At 42.2% G+C, this 19,239-nt stretch overlaps 1 protein-coding gene across 1 annotated transcript in view; it reads right to left on the reverse strand.

The window, feature by feature from the left end:
• Positions 1-14,332, reverse strand: part of PAH (phenylalanine hydroxylase) — a 90,203-nt gene extending 75,871 nt beyond the window's left edge. Inside the window, 2 exon segments of the mRNA NM_001046058.2 lie at positions 6,408-6,512; positions 14,219-14,332. Coding sequence (NP_001039523.1) covers positions 6,408-6,512; positions 14,219-14,278 — 165 coding nt within the window. The 5' untranslated portion in view covers positions 14,279-14,332.
• Positions 14,333-19,239: the final 4,907 nt, after the last annotated feature.

Here is a 19,239-nt window from a genome sequence, read left to right on the forward strand (position 1 = left end):
ATCCCCCTCTCCTCTTGCCCCCAATCCCTCCCAGCATCAGAGTCTTTTCCAATGAGTCAACTCTTCGCATGAGGTGGCCAAAGTACTGGAGTCTCAGCGTTAGCATCATTCCTTCCAAAGAAATCCCAGGGCTGATCTCCTTCAGAATGGACTGGTTGGATCTCCTTGCAGTCCAAGGGACTCTCAAGAGTCTTCTCCAACACCACAGTTCAAAGCATCAATTCTTCAGCGCTCAGCCTTCTTCACAGTCCAACTCTCACATCCATACATGACCAATGGAAAAACCATAGCCTTGACTAGACGAACCTTTGTTGGCAAAGTAATGTCTCTGCTTTTGAATATGCTATCTAGGTTGGTCATAACCTTCCTTCCAAGGAGTAAGCGTCTTTTAATTTCATGGCTGCAGTCACCATCTGCAGTGATTTTGGAGCCCAGAAAAATAAAGTCTGACACTGTTTCCACTGTTTGCCCATCTATTTCCCATGAAGTGGTGGGACCGAATGCCATGATCTTCGTTTTCTGAATGTTGAGCTTTAAGCCAACTTTTTCACTCTCCACTTTCACTTTCATCAAGAGGCTTTTGAGTTCCTCTTCACTTTCTGCCATAAGGGTGGTGTCATCTGCATATCTGAGGTTATTGATATTTCTCCTGGCAATCTTGATTCCAGCTTGTGTTTCTTCCAGTCCAGCGTTTCTCATGATGTAGTCTGCATAGAAGTTAAATAAGCAGGGTGACAATATACAGCCTTGATGTACTCCTTTTCCTGTTTGGAACCAGTCTGTTGTTCCATGTTCAGTTCTAACTGTTGCTTCCTGACCTGCATACAAATTTCTCAAGAGGCAGATCAGGTGGTCTGGTATTCCCATCTCTTTTAGAATTTTCCACAGTTTATTGTGATCCACACAGTCAAAGGCTTTGGCATAGTCAGTAAAGCAGAAATAGATGTTTTTCTGGAACTCTCTTGCTTTTTCCATGATCCAGCGGATGTTGGCAATTTGATCTCTGGTTCCTCTGCCTTTTCTAAGACCAGCTTGAACATCAGGAAGTTCACGGTTCACATATTGTGAAGCCTGGCTTGGAGAATTTTGAGCATTACTTTACTAGCGTGTCAGATGAGTGCAATTGTACGGTAGTTTGAGCATTCTTTGGCATTGCCTTTCTTTGGGATTGGAATGAAAACTGACCTTTTCCAGTCCTGTGGCCACTGCTGAGTTTTCCAAATTTGCTGGCATATTGAGTACAGCACTTTCACAGCATCATCTTTCAGGATTTGGAATAGCTCAACTGGAATTCCATCACCTCCACTAGCTTTGTTCGTAGTGATGCTTTCTAAGGCCCGCTTGACTTCACATTCCAGGATGTCTGGCTCTAGGTCAGTGATCACACCATTGTGATTATCGGGGTCATGAAGATCTTTTTTGTACAGTTCTTTTGTGTATTCTTGTCACCTCTTCTTAATATCTTCTGCTTCTGTTAGGTCCATACCATTTCTGTCCTTTATCGAGCCCATCTTTGCATGAAATATTCCTTTGGTATCTCTGATTTTCTTGAAGAGATCTCTAGTCTTTCCCATTCTGTTGTTTTCCTCTATTTCTTTGCATTAATTGCTGAAGAAGGCTTTCTTATCTCTTCTTGCTATTCTTTGGAACTCTGTATTCAGATGTTTATATCTTTCCTTTTCTCCTTTGCTTTTTGCTTCTCTTCTTTTCACAGCTATTTGTAAGGCCTCCCCAGACAGCCATTTTGCTTTTTTGCTTTCTTTTCCATGGAGATGGTCTTGATCCCCGTCTCCTGTATAATGTTACGAACCTCATTCCATAGTTCATCAGGCACTCTATCAGATCTAGGCCCTTAAATCTATTTCTCACTTCCAATATATATATATAGATAGATAGATATAGATATATCCCCTCTCTCTTGAGCCTCCCTCCCACCGCCACCCATCCCACCTCTCCAGGTTTGCACTGCATTCTGATGTTGTTACTAGCTGAGGTCTAATAGACCATGAGCCCACTGGCAGGCAGTATCACCACTTAGTGGGATGATGACTTTGGTGTTAATCAGCTATGGAAAAGACAGTCATGCTCATTAAGGATGGAGGTGACTACAAGAGTACCTAGCAAGGTACTCACAGGTACAGGTGATTCCGCCATATAACATTTCTCCTCCATTGCCAATTTTGGAGGAACTAGAATGGATTTTTCCTTTGTCTTTATTAAGGAAAGGTAAGATTATTTATACCATAATTTTTGCATTGATTCTGCCCTGCCTTTTACTAGCTGTTTTGATAGTAATAATGCTTGAAATCAATGTCTTCCAGTTCTCTTCTACAGTAGAGATGATGCCTTTAAGTGATTTGAAATATGCTCCCTGTAATTTCATGCTTTGTCCTTTTGCCTGTGAAGTAACAAAAAATAAGCAGTATTCTTCTGTCTGACTCTTTTTGACCTCATGGACTGTAGCCCGCCAGGCTCCACTGTCCATGGAATTCTCCGGGCAAGAATACTGGAGTGGGTAGCCATTCCCTTCTGCAGAGGATCTTCCCCACCCAGGGATCAAACCCAGGTGTCCCACATTACAAGCAGATTCTTTACCATCTGAATCACCAGGGAAGCCCCATTCTTTTTCCATGATGGCACTTCAAATATTTGAATGAAACTATTGTTTCCTTACCCCATAATCCCTTTTCAAGTCAATTAATCTTAATCTTAATCCTTTAGCTATCTGTCACAGAGCTAAGAATGTAAGTCTCTGATGCTCCATGACTCTCCAAAATGATACTGCATAGAAATAATGAGAGCAAACATTTATTGAGCTCTTACTATGTGACAGATACTATCATTAAGTACTTTGCCTGTATTAATTCATTTAACTTTCACAACAGCCCTACAAAAAAATCTTATTACCTTCAGTTTAAACATGAGGAAACTAAGTCACCAAGAGGATAAATAACTTTCCTAAGGTTACCCAGTTCACAGGTGGCACAACTGGATTTTCAACCCAAACAGTTTGGTTCCAGACAACATAGTCTGAATCCCAATGCTGTGGGTCCCAAATCTCACTCATAACTGAGAGTCTGGAGCTCCTAACTCGAGAATAACATAAGTTCAATGGGATACTAGTGCCTGCAAAACGGTAATGTGTCTTTCTTGAACAAGGTTCCATGGTCAAAAAACATTTGGGAAATGCTGAGTAAGGTAACACTGAATAAGTTTCCACTCTGCAGGGCTTTCCAAACTCTTTAATATTTTCACAAGCATGAGGGGTCTCCAAAATCTAGATGCAGAATTTTCCAACCCTATTTAACCTTGGAACTCTCATCTAATAAAACACCTAATAATATGTGGCATTTGATAGACTATTGTTTAGGAAATACTGCCCTAAAATGTAGTTTAGATTCATCCTTATTCTTTTTCTTTTTATTTTTTCTGGCAGAAAATGATTTCATTTTATATAATCCAGAAGTTTAGCATCATCTACACAATATAAATGGCTTCCCCACAGGCTCAGCAATAAAGAATCTGTCTGCAATTCAGAAGACACAGGTTTGATCCCTGGGTGGGGAAGATCCCTTGGAGGAGGGCATGGCAACCCATTCCAGTATTCTTGCCTGGAGAATCCCACGGACAGAGGAGTCTGGTGCACTACAATCCATGAGGTCACAAACAGTCAGACACGACTGGGCGACCAAGCACACATGCATACAATTTAAAGGCTTTGTATCTAATACTTACTTCTCCATTTGAAGTATACAAATACATTGTGGCCACCATAACCCCTTGGTTCTGCTACGCTGTGCTTACTGTGCTGTGATTACTAGCTCAGTCGTGTCTGCCTCTTTGCCACCCTATGCTATTCTGCTTTTTTTAAAATGGTCCTGCCTTGACTCTCGGTCATTGCAATTTGCTGTAAATGCTCACAATACACACTAAGCCATTCATTCTATTTTTTTTTATTTTTACTTTTTTGGGAAAAAAATTTAAATCAAGGCTCCTGAATATCTCTAGGCTTCTAACATCTTTCTCCTCTTCACACAGTCTCAAAGATTTCTCATGGGTTTCATAGATAACAGTTGGAAGCAGTAAAGGAACAGACATCATGTGAGAATCTTCTGTGGACTCAGAGTCATACCACGCATTTTATGTAGCATATACAACCTCCAGGACCTAGGGAGGTATGGATCATTAGTTCCAGTTTACAGATGAGTAAACAAAGGCACACATTAAACAACCTGTCACAGTCAATGAACTTTGACATTCACCATCCCACGTGCAGGCCATGTTTCTTGGGTGCATTTCGTCCTGGTAAATAGTTACTTGTGGCTTATTTATTAGGTTGAAAACATCCTGTTAATTTACTATTATTTAATTTATTAACCTTAAGCTCTGACTCTCACAAGGAAAATGCTTATGAACCGTATAATACAAAGACAAAAATGTGACATTCCTGTATTTACAGATATATTCTTTCTCAGGATCAGCTTGCCATTCAGAAACCTCTCTGTCTCTCTTTTCTACACTCATTTCTTGCTCTCAGGCAGATATTTTTCTTCCTCACTTTGGATAGCCAGGTTTAATTTCATTAAAATAGACTTTATTTTTTAGATCAACTTTAAATTTACAAAAAAGTAAGAAGCTAGTAGAGAGAATTCCCATATATTCTGCAGCCAATTTCCCCTAATATTAGTGTCATGTATAAGTACTGAAGATGTGTTAAAATTAATGAACTGATGTTGATACACTTTCACAAACTAAGGACCATACTTTATTTGAATTTCTTTAGTTTGTGTCTCATGTCCTCTTTCTGCTCTACAGTCCCACTCAGGGCACTACATTATATTGAGTTGTCATATCCCCTGAGGCTCCTTTGGACTGGGACAACTTCCCAGACACTTCTAGTTGTTGATGACCTTGACAGTCTTGAAGAGTACTAGTCAAGTATTCTGTACCCTGTTCATTAACTGGAATTTGTCTGATGTTTTCCTCATGGTTAGACTGGGGTTATGGGTTTAGGGAAAGAAGATCACAGAGGTGAAGGGCCATTTCATCAAGTCACTCTGTATGGCCCACACCTAAGGAGTGAAGAGTTATATTCTTTTCCTTCTTTGACTCCAGAGTATCTGTTTAAATTATTTGGCATTCTTCTGGCTGGGAGATCTGTCTCTTCACCTATTTATGTATTTAGTCACCAGGTAGAGTCACCCCTAAAGTACTAGGGGTAAAAAATTATTTGGTTCAAAAATATTTCTTCTTGCAATCCAGGGCAAAAGCATTTTTGAAAGTCTATTTTCCTTTGCTCACATTTAAATATAATTTCATTCTTTTTCATTTATGATTTTATATTGGAGTATGATTGCTTTACAAAGTTGTGTTAGTGTCTGCTGTACAACAAAGTGAATCAGCTATAACTATACATATATCCCCTTCCTCTTAAGCCTCCTTCCCACCAACCACCCCCTACCGCATTCCACCCCTCTAGGTCTTGGCAGAGCACTGAGCTGAGCTCCCTGTGCTCTGCAGCAGCTTCCCACTAGCTATCTGTTTTACACATGGTACTGTATATATGTGAGTGCTACTCTCTCAATTCATCCCACTCTCTCCTCCCCCCAGTGTGTCCCATGCTTGTTCTCTACATCGGCGGCTCTATTCCTACCCTGTAAATAGGTTCATCTGTACCATTTTTCTAGATTCCATATATTATTTCATTCTTAACTGAACATTTTATATATATAAACTGAGCCTATAGAGGATATAAAGATGACTCACACAAGGTTCCCTGCCTGAAGAAACAATCCTTGGGATCAATCAGAAATGTATGCATTTCACAAGGTAAATAAGTGCTGTGAAAGTGTTAGTCTATAGTCCACAGTTAAAAAGTGCTTTGGGAACATTGAGAGAATAGTACAGTCATCCTTCTGTATCCGTGGAGGACTGATTCCAGGACCCCATGGGTACCAAAATCCCTGGATGCTCAAGACTCTCATATAAAATGGCAGTACTAGCATAATGAATACAGTCAGTCCTCCCTACCAGTGAGCTGCACATCTGTGGATTCAACCAACCCCAGATAGAAATTTTAGTTGAATCTGAAGGCGGTATGACTTGTAAATATGAAGGCCAACTCAATTACTTCAAGCAAAGTTTGATACAGGAAGAGGGAGTCCAGTGTTGGCTTCCTGGGTGTGCAACCACGATTCTGAATGATCCTAATTATGAAATGGAGAAACCTTAGCTCACAGACAATGAAAGACTTATCTAAGATCACACAGTTGGGTAATGTAAGAGCCTAAGCTGAAAATCAAGTCTTCCAGTTCTAGACTCTATGTTCTTTTCACTGCATCCAACCAGAAGATAACACAGAAGTCTGCTATGCCATTATTTAAAACAGAAATGAATAGAGCACTTACCTCAAATAAACGTAATACTCTGGCCAGTGCACCAACTTCTTCTTTGAGTGAGAAGATCAGCGATACAGCATTTTGATCAGAGTTGCCTTCAATATAGCTCGTTTCCTATAGGAGTAAATGCACTTGGGTAAAATGCTTTCTTCACAGCTCAACAATTCAGTCCTATGAAACCCCCAAGGAAGAAGCGAGCATGAACTTTCTCTACTAGTTAAGCCTTGGAATACAATGAGCTACATACATTCTATATAGAAGTATATGTGCAAGGGAAAATAAGTAAATCAAGGAAAGTAAAACATTAAATGATGCTCACAGATCATATTTCAATTTTAGAAAACTCTAATTATTCACTGGGGCTTCCCTGGTGGCTGAGATGGTAAACAATCTGCCCGCAATGCAGGAGATCCAGGTTCAACCCCTGGGTTGAGAAGAGTCCCCTGGAGAAGGGAATCACTACCCACTCCAGTATTCTTGCCTGGAGAATTCCACGGACAGAGAAGCCTGACCAGTTACAGTCCATGGGGTCACAGAGTCAGACACAACTGAGTAATTAACACACACACAATTATTCACTGATGTCACCAGTCACTCTAAAGATTGCCTTTCAGTGACACTTACAAGTGCGAGGTACAATCAGGGCTCTGAGAGAAATAAATGAATAAGAGGATGCCCCATTCATCAGCAGCCCAAATTTTTACGTAATAGACACATACACAATAAGCAAGGTAAGTAGAAAAAGATCTTAAAGGTGGTATGATGGTTCAATAATTGTCCAGGAAAACACTGAGAAACAGAGGGTAGAAAATACTAAAGTTAGAACACACACAGGCTTTTAGCTCCAAAGACATGGGTTGGAATCCTTTCTCTTCCATTGACCTACCAGAGCACTTTGGGACCAACAGCTTAACCTTCTTAATTTCCTCATGTGAGAAATCAGGCTAATGTATAATCATGCCAAGCCCTATCAAAACAGTATTCAGATGATGAAAGAAAGACAGAAAATATTTAAAATATAATACTAATAAAAGCATTCAAAATGATGGAAATATTAAAAATACCCACAAAAGATTTCTTGGCCTTCAGGAAAGAGCTCGCAGGAGCATTAACTTGTTCCCAGATGCTGGGATCTGAGATACCAATTGTTGGAAAGGAGTCACAGAATACATAAGAGCACACAATTAACCCACTGGAAGATAGACATCTTAAAACAGCAAAGAATGTCAAGGATCTAATATTTTCTCCAGCCATGTGATAGCAAATTAAGGTGGGACTAGGGTTGCCACTCCAGAAAGGGTTGGCCAAAATCTTAAAATGTTAAAGTTAAGGATTAAATTAGGTTTTACAATAATACACAAAGTTCCACGTGTGCTTTCAAATAAACATCATATACCTAAAACTGGGAACAAAAACTCCATGCAGAACAATTACTCTCTTATAAGCAAGTTAATGAAATTAGTGGAATGGATGTTGCGTTATCTCAGTGAGAAGGCTGGCTGGGCAGGCTCTTGGTGACTTGGCATCTTAATCTCTGTGTGGCCACTGATGAAATTCTTTTAATTCAGAGAATTCAGATTTTCCCAGAACCTCACCTGAAACAGTGTGGGCGAAGAACCAAAATTATCAGTAAGTGTGATTAGAGGGAGCCTTAGATGAATAGCAAGACCAAACTGTTATATATCTTTGTATGGACCACAGTACTATCTTTCTAAAAAATTTTTTTTGATCTACCATATATTAAAAGCCCTATAAAGTCATGTCTGACTCTTTGTGACCCCATGGATTGTCTGTCCATGGGATTCTCCAGGCAAGAATACTGGAGTGGGTTGCCATGCCCTTCTACAGGGGATCTTCCCAACCCAGAGATTCAACCCCTGTCTCATGTCTCCTGCACTGGCAGGCAGGTTCTTTACCACTAGTACCACCTGGTTAGTATACTGTCCTAAGCATTATAATAAGCACTTGATTTGGATTATCTCATTTAATTTTGATAACAATCTAGAAAATAGGTTTTCTCCAAGTGCCGTTTTTATTGATGACAAGAGGAAGGCTTAGAGAATTTAAATAACTCATCCAGAGCTGCACAGTTAGCAGTGGAGCCCATGTCACTGGATGCCAGCACTCTGTCCATGAATCACAACTTCCTGTGGACTCTACTTTCTGTCTCTGACCCTGCCAGAGACACACAAATCAGTCTCTGATGTCAGTCTTCTTCCTAGGAGAGAACACTAAGCCTTCAGTTCTTCCCAGTTTCCTTGAAATGACGAAACATTTCTATTTCTAGTTCACTTGGCAACATTATCCTCTCCTGTTGGCCTCCAGGAAACAGAACATTTCAACAGAAGTCACCTACGACTAGTGCGATTCAGATGTGAATGTATGGAACTCTGTCAGCCACTACCTCCCCACTTCCACCCAGCCAGCCTGACCTTCTCCAGAAATGGCTCTCAGGGTCAGGCCTTTCTTTGGTTCCCACTGACAACAATCCAGCCCTCAGTGATTGGCAGTGATTGGATGCTTCTAGCAGAATTTAGGGCTTCCCTGATGTCTCAGACAGTAAAGAATCTGCCTGCAATGTGGGAGACCAAGGTTCGATGCCTAGGTTGGGAAGATCCCCTAGAGGAGGGCATGGCAACCCACTCTAGTGTTCTTGCCTGGAGAATCCCCATAGACAGAGGAGCCTGGTGGGCTACAGTCCATGGGGTCGCAAGGAGTCAGACATGACTTGGCAACTGAACAACAACATAGCCAACAATATACAATACCTCTTTCGAATTTTCAAAAGTCTCGTTGGTGCCTCATCTCCTGAGATTCACCCTCAGGAAACTCCTTTCCAGAAAACTGACTTCCTCCTTCCCCTTTCAACACCTCATTACAGGAAATGCACTGCATCCTACCCTCTTCCCCTTTCAAATCCATTACCCTTCCTCAAAAGCCCCACGGGTAGTACTTCTCTCAGAAAACTTCTGTACTCCTCAGCCAAGGTGGATAATCCCTCCTCAATCTAGGTATTCCGTTTGTCTCCTGATGCCCACATGGGACTTGAGAATAACTGACTCACAGAGATAGGCTTGTCCACAATCTCATTTTGGGGAAACTATGGGCCAAAGAAAGTGACTCACCTGAGAGCACACAGGCAGTGCATGGCAGGTTAAGAACTCAGGCTCCTACTATGGAGAACAGTATGGAGGTCCTTCATAAAACTAAAAACAGAATTGCCATATGATCCAGCAATCCCACTCCTAGACATATATCTGGACAAAACTATATTTCAAAAAAATACATGCACCTCAATATTCATAGCACCACTATTCACAATAGCTAAGACCTGGAAACAATTGATATGTCCATCTGACAGATGAATGGATAAAGTTGTAGTACATATATATATACCAGCATATATATATATATATATATAATATATTATATATTACTGGGAGAAATATCAATAACCTGAATATGCAGATGACACCACCACCCTTATTATTTTGAAATGAGGAAACAGACTCAGCAAGATTAAGTGGCTTGTCCAAGGACACTCAGCTAATGAGCGGCAGAGCCTGTAAAGTGAACCTAAGTCCAATAACTCCAAAATCCTTAATCTAAATCCCAGTGACCCAACTGGAACAATAGCTCCCCTTTTCAAAGCTTGAGGGACCTGAACTGAAAGGAAGCTTATGGAATTTTGTGAAATGATGTGATCTTGGGTGGATTCTGATTCCAGTACTGTTCTGTGGACCAGCATGGGATCTTGGACAAATCTTTTCCAGAATGTGTTTAAACTGGCTCATAACCTGTAATTATTTGCTTCAAATAGATATGTGACTTAAAAACACATGTACACTCAGGATGCATAAAGGTACAGAAAATTAGTTTAAAAACTAGAAAAGGAGAAAGAAAGCAGAGAGAAAAAAAATCTTTACTAGCAACCAAGAAGAAAAGAATTTTGATCACTGAGAATTGTACAACTGCCCTCATCTCACATGCCAGCAAAGTAGTACTCAAAATTCTCCAAGTTACGCTTCAACAGTAGCGTTGAGTTCAACAAATCATGAACTTCCAGATGTTCAAGCTGGACTTACAAAAGGCAGAGGAACCAGAGATCAAATTGCCAACATCCGTTGGATCATCAAAAAAGCAAGAGAGTTCCAGAAAAAAATCTACTCTTGCTTTATTGACTATGCCAAAGTGTTTGACTGTGTGGATCACAAAAAACTGTGGAAAATTCTTCAAGAGATGGGAATACCAGATCACCTGACCTGCCTCCTGAGAAATGTGTTTGCAGGTCAGGAAGCAACAGTTAGAACTGGACAATGAACAACAGACTGGTTCCATATCGGGAAAGGAGTACATCAAGCCTATATTTTGTTACCCGCTTATTTAACTTATATGCAGAGTACATCATGAGAAACGCTAGGCTGGAATCAAGATTCCACAAGCTGGAATCAAGATTGCTGGGAGAAATATCAATAACCTCAGATATGCAGATGACACCACCCTTACATCAGAAAGAGAAGAAGAACTAAAGAACCTCTTAATGAAAAAAGTTGGCTTAAAACTCAACATTCAGAAAATTAAGATCATGGCATCCGGTCCCATCACTTCATGGAAAACAGATGGGGAAGCAATGGAAACAGTGACAGACTTTATTATTTTGGGCTCCAAAATCACTACAGATGGTGACTGAAGCCATGAAATTAAAAGACGCTTGCTCCTTGGAAGAAAAGCTATGACCAACCTAGACAGCATATTAAAAAGCAGAGACATTACTTTGCCAACAAAAGTCCATCTAGTCAAAGCTATGGTTTTTCCAGTAGTCATATATGGATGTGAGAGTTGGAATATAAAGACTATATTCTGCTGAGTGCCGAAGAATTGATGCTTTTGAACTGTGGTGTTGGAAAAGACTCTTGAGAGTCCTTTGGACTGCAAGGAGATCCAACCAGTCTACCCTAAAGGAAATTAGTCCTGAATATTCATTGGAAGGACTGATGCTGAAACTCCAATACTTTGGATACCTGATGTGAAGAAGTGACCCTGATGATGGGGAAAGATTGACGGCAGGAGGAGAAGGGGACAACAGAGGATGAGATGGTTGGATGGCATCATCAACTAGATAGACATGAGTTTGAGTTGGTGATGGACAGGGAAGCCTGGCGTGCTACAGTCCATGGTAGCACGTGTCAAAGAGTTGGACATGACTGAGTGACTGAACTAAACAGAGAAATACACTTAACAACAGAAATAAGTTCTTTTTGCTTTTGTCTAACAAATACATTCTATTGTTAATATATTTGGAAAAAGAGCAGTTTTCATAACTACAAGCAATTAATCTACAGCAAAGATATTCCAGGGGTACTCACTGCTGACCTTAGCGCTTTTGGGGGTCATGGGCAGAGGTGTGTTTTCACATGTGTGATTATACAAACACACATCTACAGTGTAAGACACCCAGAAACAAGAGCAGAAATCCTGCTGTGGACACACTAAGCCTGTATATTGCAGAATTTATCTATAGGAGGAAGCAGTGTGGTTGCAGAGCACAGGGTATTGGAGTCAGACCTGGGTTTGAACACTGACTCTGTGCCATTTAGAGCTATGATTTCTGAGTTTCCTTCATCTTTTAATCCGTCGCCCCATTCTATTTTTCTTCACAGCACTTATCCTCCACATGAAATTATAAGTTCATTTGGTTAAATGTTACAGTCTTGTCTCCTCCAAAAGAATTGAAGTTTCACCAGGGCAGACCTTATACCAGCTAGCTGTGCCTAGCTTAGAGTAGGTGCTCAATAAGTCTTTGTTGAGTTGAGTGAACGAACGAGCCAGACATCTCTTGCAGGATTGTTGTGCTTGCATGTGTAGATCAGCCTTCTATCTGGACTACACCTAGGGCATTCTGCTTATCTGGGTTAGAGCTTCAGGAAGGTATAAATGTGTCTTTTTGTAGACTGTCAGAGCTGGAGTCCTAGAGACTCAAAGGTGTTAGTAGCTCAGTCCTGTTCGACTCTTTGCGACCCCATGGACTGTAATCCACCAGGCTCCTCTGCCCACAGAATTCTCCAGGCAAGAATATGGAGTGGGTAGCCATTCCCTTCTCCAGGGGATCTTCCCGACCCTGGGGTCAAACCTGGGTCTCCCACATGGCAGGCAGATTCTTTACCATCTGAGTCACCAAGGGAAGCCCTCCTAGGGACTATTTTCTACCCACCTCCCCCACGTCCTAGCCCCCTCCCCCTGTTTTACAGATCCCAAACTGAGCCTCTTCACCCAGTTAGGGGACTTCTTGATGATACACAACATCAGCAAACTAAACACAGAGTCCACGTCACCTGATCCTGGGCCCATCACCTTTCCACTAAGAAGTTCCACCAGCCACTGGGCTTGACTCAGTGTGTGTTCCTCCTGCCAGTATTCTGATACATTTCGTTGAACAAACAAATCATTTCTGGCTAGATACCCCTGGCACTTCTATATTCCAGAAAGTGTGCTAAGAGCTTTAAAGATATTATTTCACTTGATTCTCATACTAACTCTAGGATATGGGTATTTTTATTCCAACCTTTCAAATGAATAGACTTGCGGCTCTGCAAAGTTAAATAGCTTGCTTTCAACACACAGGTGTTACAGGGCACTCTCTAAACCTTCCTCTTTACACACCACACCCCCACCCCCCGCCATCATTGATAGTGACAATTTGTGATTCTTAGGCTTCTAAGTGCTCTGTAAATGAAGTTTTCAGTTCCCATGGCTCCCTAACCAGATTGTTGCCCCTAACCTCCTGCCATGCTTGCGGGGATCCCACAGCCAGCAGCCCAGAAGCTAAATAACGCCACAGCTGGGGTCTGTTCTGGGATCTGACACCCATGGCGTCCCTCTTCAACATGAAGTTCTGTCTCCCAAGTCCTACATACCATTTCCAAAGGAAGTCTTTCTCTTGGGATTAAAAAAAAAAAGTCCACTTTTCTACACTCTCTAGTTATACTAAAACATCAATCATCCTCTGCCTCCAGCCCCCCTGGTCTTTAAATCGTTCTTAATAATCCTACAGATGACAAATCCCCATAGACCCACCTTATCTCCCAGGGGTGGGCTTTAAGTCTGAACCCTAAATTCTGGGAATGTGGCCAGTCAATTAAAGAACATACTCTGCAGTTGTTCACCTCAAGGGACAGGGAACACTTTCTAGAGAATAGAATGCACCCTGGTCGTTATTCTTGCCACATTTAAGGTTCTCTTACATTCCAAGTTCAAGGCTGACTCTCGAATATTTTCCTCTGTGTTTAATTTTCTCCTTCCCCAGGTGGGAGTAAGTCTGGGACATGGCGTTTTCTCCCAAAGGTGAAAAAAAGGATACAATTTCTTACAATTTTGCCATTTTGATTCCTGGCTGAGAACACGTGTAAACATCACAGAAGAGTAAATCCGGGTGGACCCCAACTCCCATTCCAGATTGTTAAGGACCAATGTACAGAAGAAAAAGAAGGCGACAGAGACTTATGTAAAGACACACATAGAGTCCATCCGTGGCAGCTCTGAAAGCCGATCCCCAACTCCTGCAGCTCATTCCCTGAATGAGCTCTCTCCTTGGGAATGTCCTCTCCTTGGGAATGTCCTCTCCTTGGGAAACGTGTTGAGCACATGTGTCATCTGTCAACTTCCTAAACGTTTCCATCCTCCTCAAATGAACTCTCAATGTCCTGGTGAGTTGATGGGAGTTTGAAACACCAACACTGCTCTGACCTCTTTCCACGGCGGGAGGGGTGCAAACTCCCCTCCCTGCGAAGCTAAGCGCCCCCACCACCCCACCCCAGGCTCACCTGTCCAAAGTCGCTGAGTTTCCTGCCCAAGGCTCGGCTCTCCAGGACCAGAGCTGACATACTGGCCTTCTCTACAGTTACCGGCCGTCAGCCGCAGGGAGATTTGCAAACAGCGCAAACAACACGTGGTGCTGAGGTTTTTAACCTGGCTTTAGGGAGGAGCGCCTCCAAGATGTCTCCTGACGCGTACCCGCCGCAGGAACGCCCCGCGATGGGCGTTGTGCTGACGCTGCAGGGCTCTGGGTCGGGACCTGGGCCACCCAGAGGGGAGGGGCAGGGGGAGCGGCCCGGGAGGGTGTGGCGGGCGCGGAGAGGCCGAACTTGACTGTCCTCCTGGGATGTTGGAAGGCCAGCGAGGGAGGCAGGACCACCTGTGCCCTGGCGATTAGACAGGTTGGGCATTTCCAGGACTCTCCAAAGCCTGGGCACAGATTCTTTGCCACTGGAGTAAATCTGTGGCTGCCTGATGAAATTATAAGAAGCAGAGTCAGTATCTTAGTTGATGTTTGGGGAGGGGTTCCTTTCTATTAACCACCAAAGAAACGACCTTTTGGGGTCTGACTTCAGAAAACTAAATAGATGACGTTGTGAATACTGGGCACTGTTGCTAAGGAGCAAAGGTGAGAGCACGACCTGGGTTGAAATGCAGCCAGTGTGTCACTGAGCTGTTTACATCTCTGCTGGGAGGGAGCACGCAGAAGAGGATGGTAGCGCCGCCTTACCAGGACGTTTTAGTAAGACTGTGGGTAAGAGAAAACATGAGGTGACACCTTTAACATTAAGTAGAGTTTTTGCCCTCTGAGCCACTCCCCCTCCACCCTCCACCCTCCCAGGTGGCGCTAGTGGTAAAGAACCCGCCTCCCAATGCAGGAGGCATAAGAGACGAGGGTTCGATCCCTGGGTTAGGAAGATCCCCTGGAGGAGGGCATGGCAACCCACTTCACTATTCTTGTATCCTCTGTCCATGGGATAGGAGAATTCCTGGAGAATCCCATGGGCAGAGGAGCCTGGTGAGCTAGGAGCCGCAAGGTTACAGAATCTGAAAGGAGTTAGTACTCACGCAGAGTTCTTGCAGTATAGTTCAACACTCAGTAACTGGGGGATACTGCTTAAAAGTGTACCATAGCAGATGCCTACTGCAGACCTTTCTTATGTGCCAGGTGGTGATGGAGATGCAGGGGGGACCCTGCCTCCGCCACCATGCTTCCACCATTCTGGAAGACAGACAGCAAACATATAAGTAAGTTTAGGCAGAGTTAAGCCTTCTGAAGAAAATAAAATAGGGGGATGGGCTAATCTGCAGGAAGATATCATTCACCTCCACTTTTTCAGTTCTGACACTGAGACGAGACATTCATTCCCAGCAGGCAAAACAACACTGCAAAGACAGAAGTTCAGAAAAGATGTGAAAACAAATCAAGATTGTCAAGGCCTTGAGTCTCTGCCTAATATTTAGCCAGGAGAGTGTAATGGGCTAAGGGAAAACAAGTCAACAAGCCAATAATAGAGGCTGCTAGAAATCCACCCATTCCCCTCCCATAATTCTTTGAAGGAATGACCAGGCACCTGCCAAAAAATTAAAAAAAAAAAAATCTCAGATTTGGGATTCAAAACAAACAGATTGACTCCTGATTCCACCTCTTACTTTGGCCAAGTCCTTGCCTCAGTTTGTCTTTAAAATGGGGTTTTAACAGGGAGCCCAGCTCAGTGCTCTGTGATGACCAGGAGGGTGATATGAAGGTGGGGTGGAAGGGAGGCTCAAGAGGCAAGGGGTATATATGTGCTTATGGCTGATTCGTGTTGTTGTACTGCAGAAACCAACACAACTTTGTGAAGCAATTATCCTCCAATTAAAAATAAATAAATAATAAATTTAAGAGGCAAAAAAAATAAAATAAAATGGGGCGGGTTGTTTAGGATTCTTGGAGCCTCTGTTACATGTCTGGCTTTCTACTGGTTGCTGTGAATACAGACGGAAGTATAATTTATGTCCAAAAGGAGTCTTTGGGTGTGTGATTAATATTCCCTGTGGTCAGATGGAGAATCAATGTTGTTGAACATAGACGAGCAAGACCTTGACTTCCACCCTCGGGAGAATCCATATCCTGTATCGGACTCCAGTGCTTTTCTAGTGTGATAGACATGAGGTTCGGCCCCTAGGTCTAGAAGATCCTGCGGAGCAGGAAATGGCAACCTGCTCCAGTATACTTGCCTGGAAAATGCTATGGACAGAGAAGCCTGGTGGGCTACAGTCCATGGGACCGCAAAGAGTAGGATATGACTGAGTGACTAAGCTTGCACATACACACAGACGTGAGATGAAGAGTTTTCCTCCACCCCAAGATTGCCTTGCAAACATCACTTCATCCCTTGATGTTGCTGCCATACTAAGGAGAGCAATGAATGTGACAACCCTGTTATGTTGCTATTTAAGAGGCATGCAATGAATGAAAGCAAGCAATAACAGCTTCTTACTTAAATAAGTGCACACTGTATAGTAGACACTGCCAAGCATTCCCCATGCGTGGTTTCATTTTTCCCCTCCAAAACCTTGACCTATGAATCCTCACTTTATAAATAAAGAAACTGAGACACAGAAAGTTTAAATAAGTAGTTCAAAGCCAAACTACATTTCACCCAGTTCCAAGGCACTGGCTCTTACATACTCTTCCTTCCCTTCTAAAATTAAGAACAGCAATGATTTTTAGGACAACAAAATAATAGCACTTCTTTTTTCTTTTCTCATCTACTAAAAATAAAATTCTTAATTTCCTCTCTTATAAAAATGACCCAGATCTGTGTTGGGAGGAGAGCACAATTAGTTGTCTGCTGCTTTAGGGAAAAACATTTAGTAGCTTCTTTTCAAAATTGTTTTGGCTTAAAGGGGAAATTTATCCATGCAATAAGATTAAAACTCACTTACCATGAGATTGCTGATGACATGAATTTTGTACTGTTTTTTTTTTTTAAACTATCATTTAAATTGGGATGGAATACAATGTGTTGCTATTGTGAACAAGGGTGGTGGTGAGCCCTAAGAAAATTAGTGTAAAAGGAACAGCCAAGAATTCAGCCTGTGTGGAGAGGGCGTGGAGAAAGGGGAACCCTCTTACACTGTTGGTGGGAATGCAAACTAGTACAGCCACTATGGAGAACAGTGTGGAGAATCCTTAAAAAACTGGGAACAGAACTGCCATACAACCCAGCAATCCCAATGCTGGGCATACACACTGAGGAAACCAGAATTGAAAGAGTCATGTGTACCTCAGTGTTCATCGCAGCACTATTTACAATAGCCAGGACATGGAAGCAACCTAGATGTCTATCAGCAGACGAATGGATAAGAAAGCTGTGGTACATACACACAATGGAATATTACTCAGCTGTTAAAAAGAATGCATTTGAATCAGTACTAATGAGGTGGATGAAACTGGAGCCTATTATACAGAGTGAACTAAGTCAGAAAGAAAAACACTAATATGCAAGACAGTAAAAGAGACACAGATGTAAAGAATAGACTTTTGGACTCTGTGGGAGAAGGCAAGGGTGGGATGATTTGAGAGAATAGCATTGAAACACGTATATTACATATATGAAATAGACGACCAGTCCAAGTTTTATGCGTGAAACAGGGCACTCAAAGCCAGTGCACTGGGACAACCCTGAGGGATGGGGGTGGGAGGTGTGAGGGGGGTTCAGGATGGGGGATGCATGTACACCCGTGGCTGATTCATGTCAACGTATGGCAAAAACCACTACAATGTTGTAAAGTAATTAGACTCCAATTAAAATAAATAAATTCTTTTTTTTTTTTTTTACAAAAAGAGAGAGAATTCAGCCTGTCGACCACTGAGATTTGCTGACCGACCAGGAAGAGGTAGGCACCATGTCGCAAGATGTGCAGTTGTATACCTGGTAAACTTAGAGTTGACCTTCACTTGGAAGTTGAAGATTTCCCAATCACTGCAGGTTATCAAAAACTTGTCATTTAACCTCACAGGTAGAGAGTTGAGTTAATCATAATCTCTGAGTTCATGGCAAGTAATCAAAACCTCCAAGGCCTGTCTCTTGTTTTATTTATTCATACTCTTTTATCTTCATGCCACATTCCCATTCCTTTCCCCTAGATACGACATCCTTAACATGTTTTAATATTTAGTCGTGGATTTATTAGCTACAAGGAAATATTGGTGTGTGTACATATTTTTCATGAATATGAGTGATGTCATAATATAGATTTGTTGTTGTTGTTGTTTAGTCATTAAGCCATGTCCAACTCTTTTGTGACCCAGTGGACTGTAGCCCACCAGGATCCTCTGTCCCTGGGATTCTCCAGGCAAGAATACTGGAGAAGGCTGCCATTTCCCACTCCAGGGGATCTTACTGACCCAAGGTTTGAACCTGTGTCTCCTGCCTTGGCAGGCAGATTCCTTAACACTGAGCCATCTGGGAAGCCCCAGTATAAATTTACTATAGCATATCCATGTATATAGATTTTCTATAGATTTTCTGGTTTCTAACTTTTTTCTTTCTACATTCTTGGAACATGGTCATGCTACTGAATGTAGTAACTCTTTGCTCCTTTAACTAGTGTAGTATATTTCACACTTTATAACTACCATATTTGATTTTTCCATTCCCCAGTGATGAATCCTAGGCTGTCTCTAACTTTACACCACCCTCAACAGTAATACTGTGGTAAATATCCTCATCCTTGTCTTCTCACATCCTGTGTGAGAATTTTTTCTGGGATAGAAGGATGAGGTCCTGAATCGTAGGAAACATGCATCCTTAATTTCACAAAGTAATGCCAGATTGCCCCCTTTGAATGGCTTGTATGAGTCCACATTCCCACCAGCACAGCAAACGGGTTCCTGTTGCTAGGTATCCTCAATATGGTCTTTTCCAAATGTCTGATTCCTTGCCAGTATGTTCAATATGAAAAGTTATGTTCCCCAGGGGCTCAGCTGGTAAAGAACTGCCAGTCAATGCAGGAGACTCAGGTTTGAACCCTGGGTCAG

The sequence above is a fragment of the Bos taurus genome, chromosome 5 (assembly GCF_002263795.3).
Source record: "Bos taurus isolate L1 Dominette 01449 registration number 42190680 breed Hereford chromosome 5, ARS-UCD2.0, whole genome shotgun sequence".
NCBI classification, from domain to species: Eukaryota; Metazoa; Chordata; class Mammalia; order Artiodactyla; family Bovidae; genus Bos; species Bos taurus.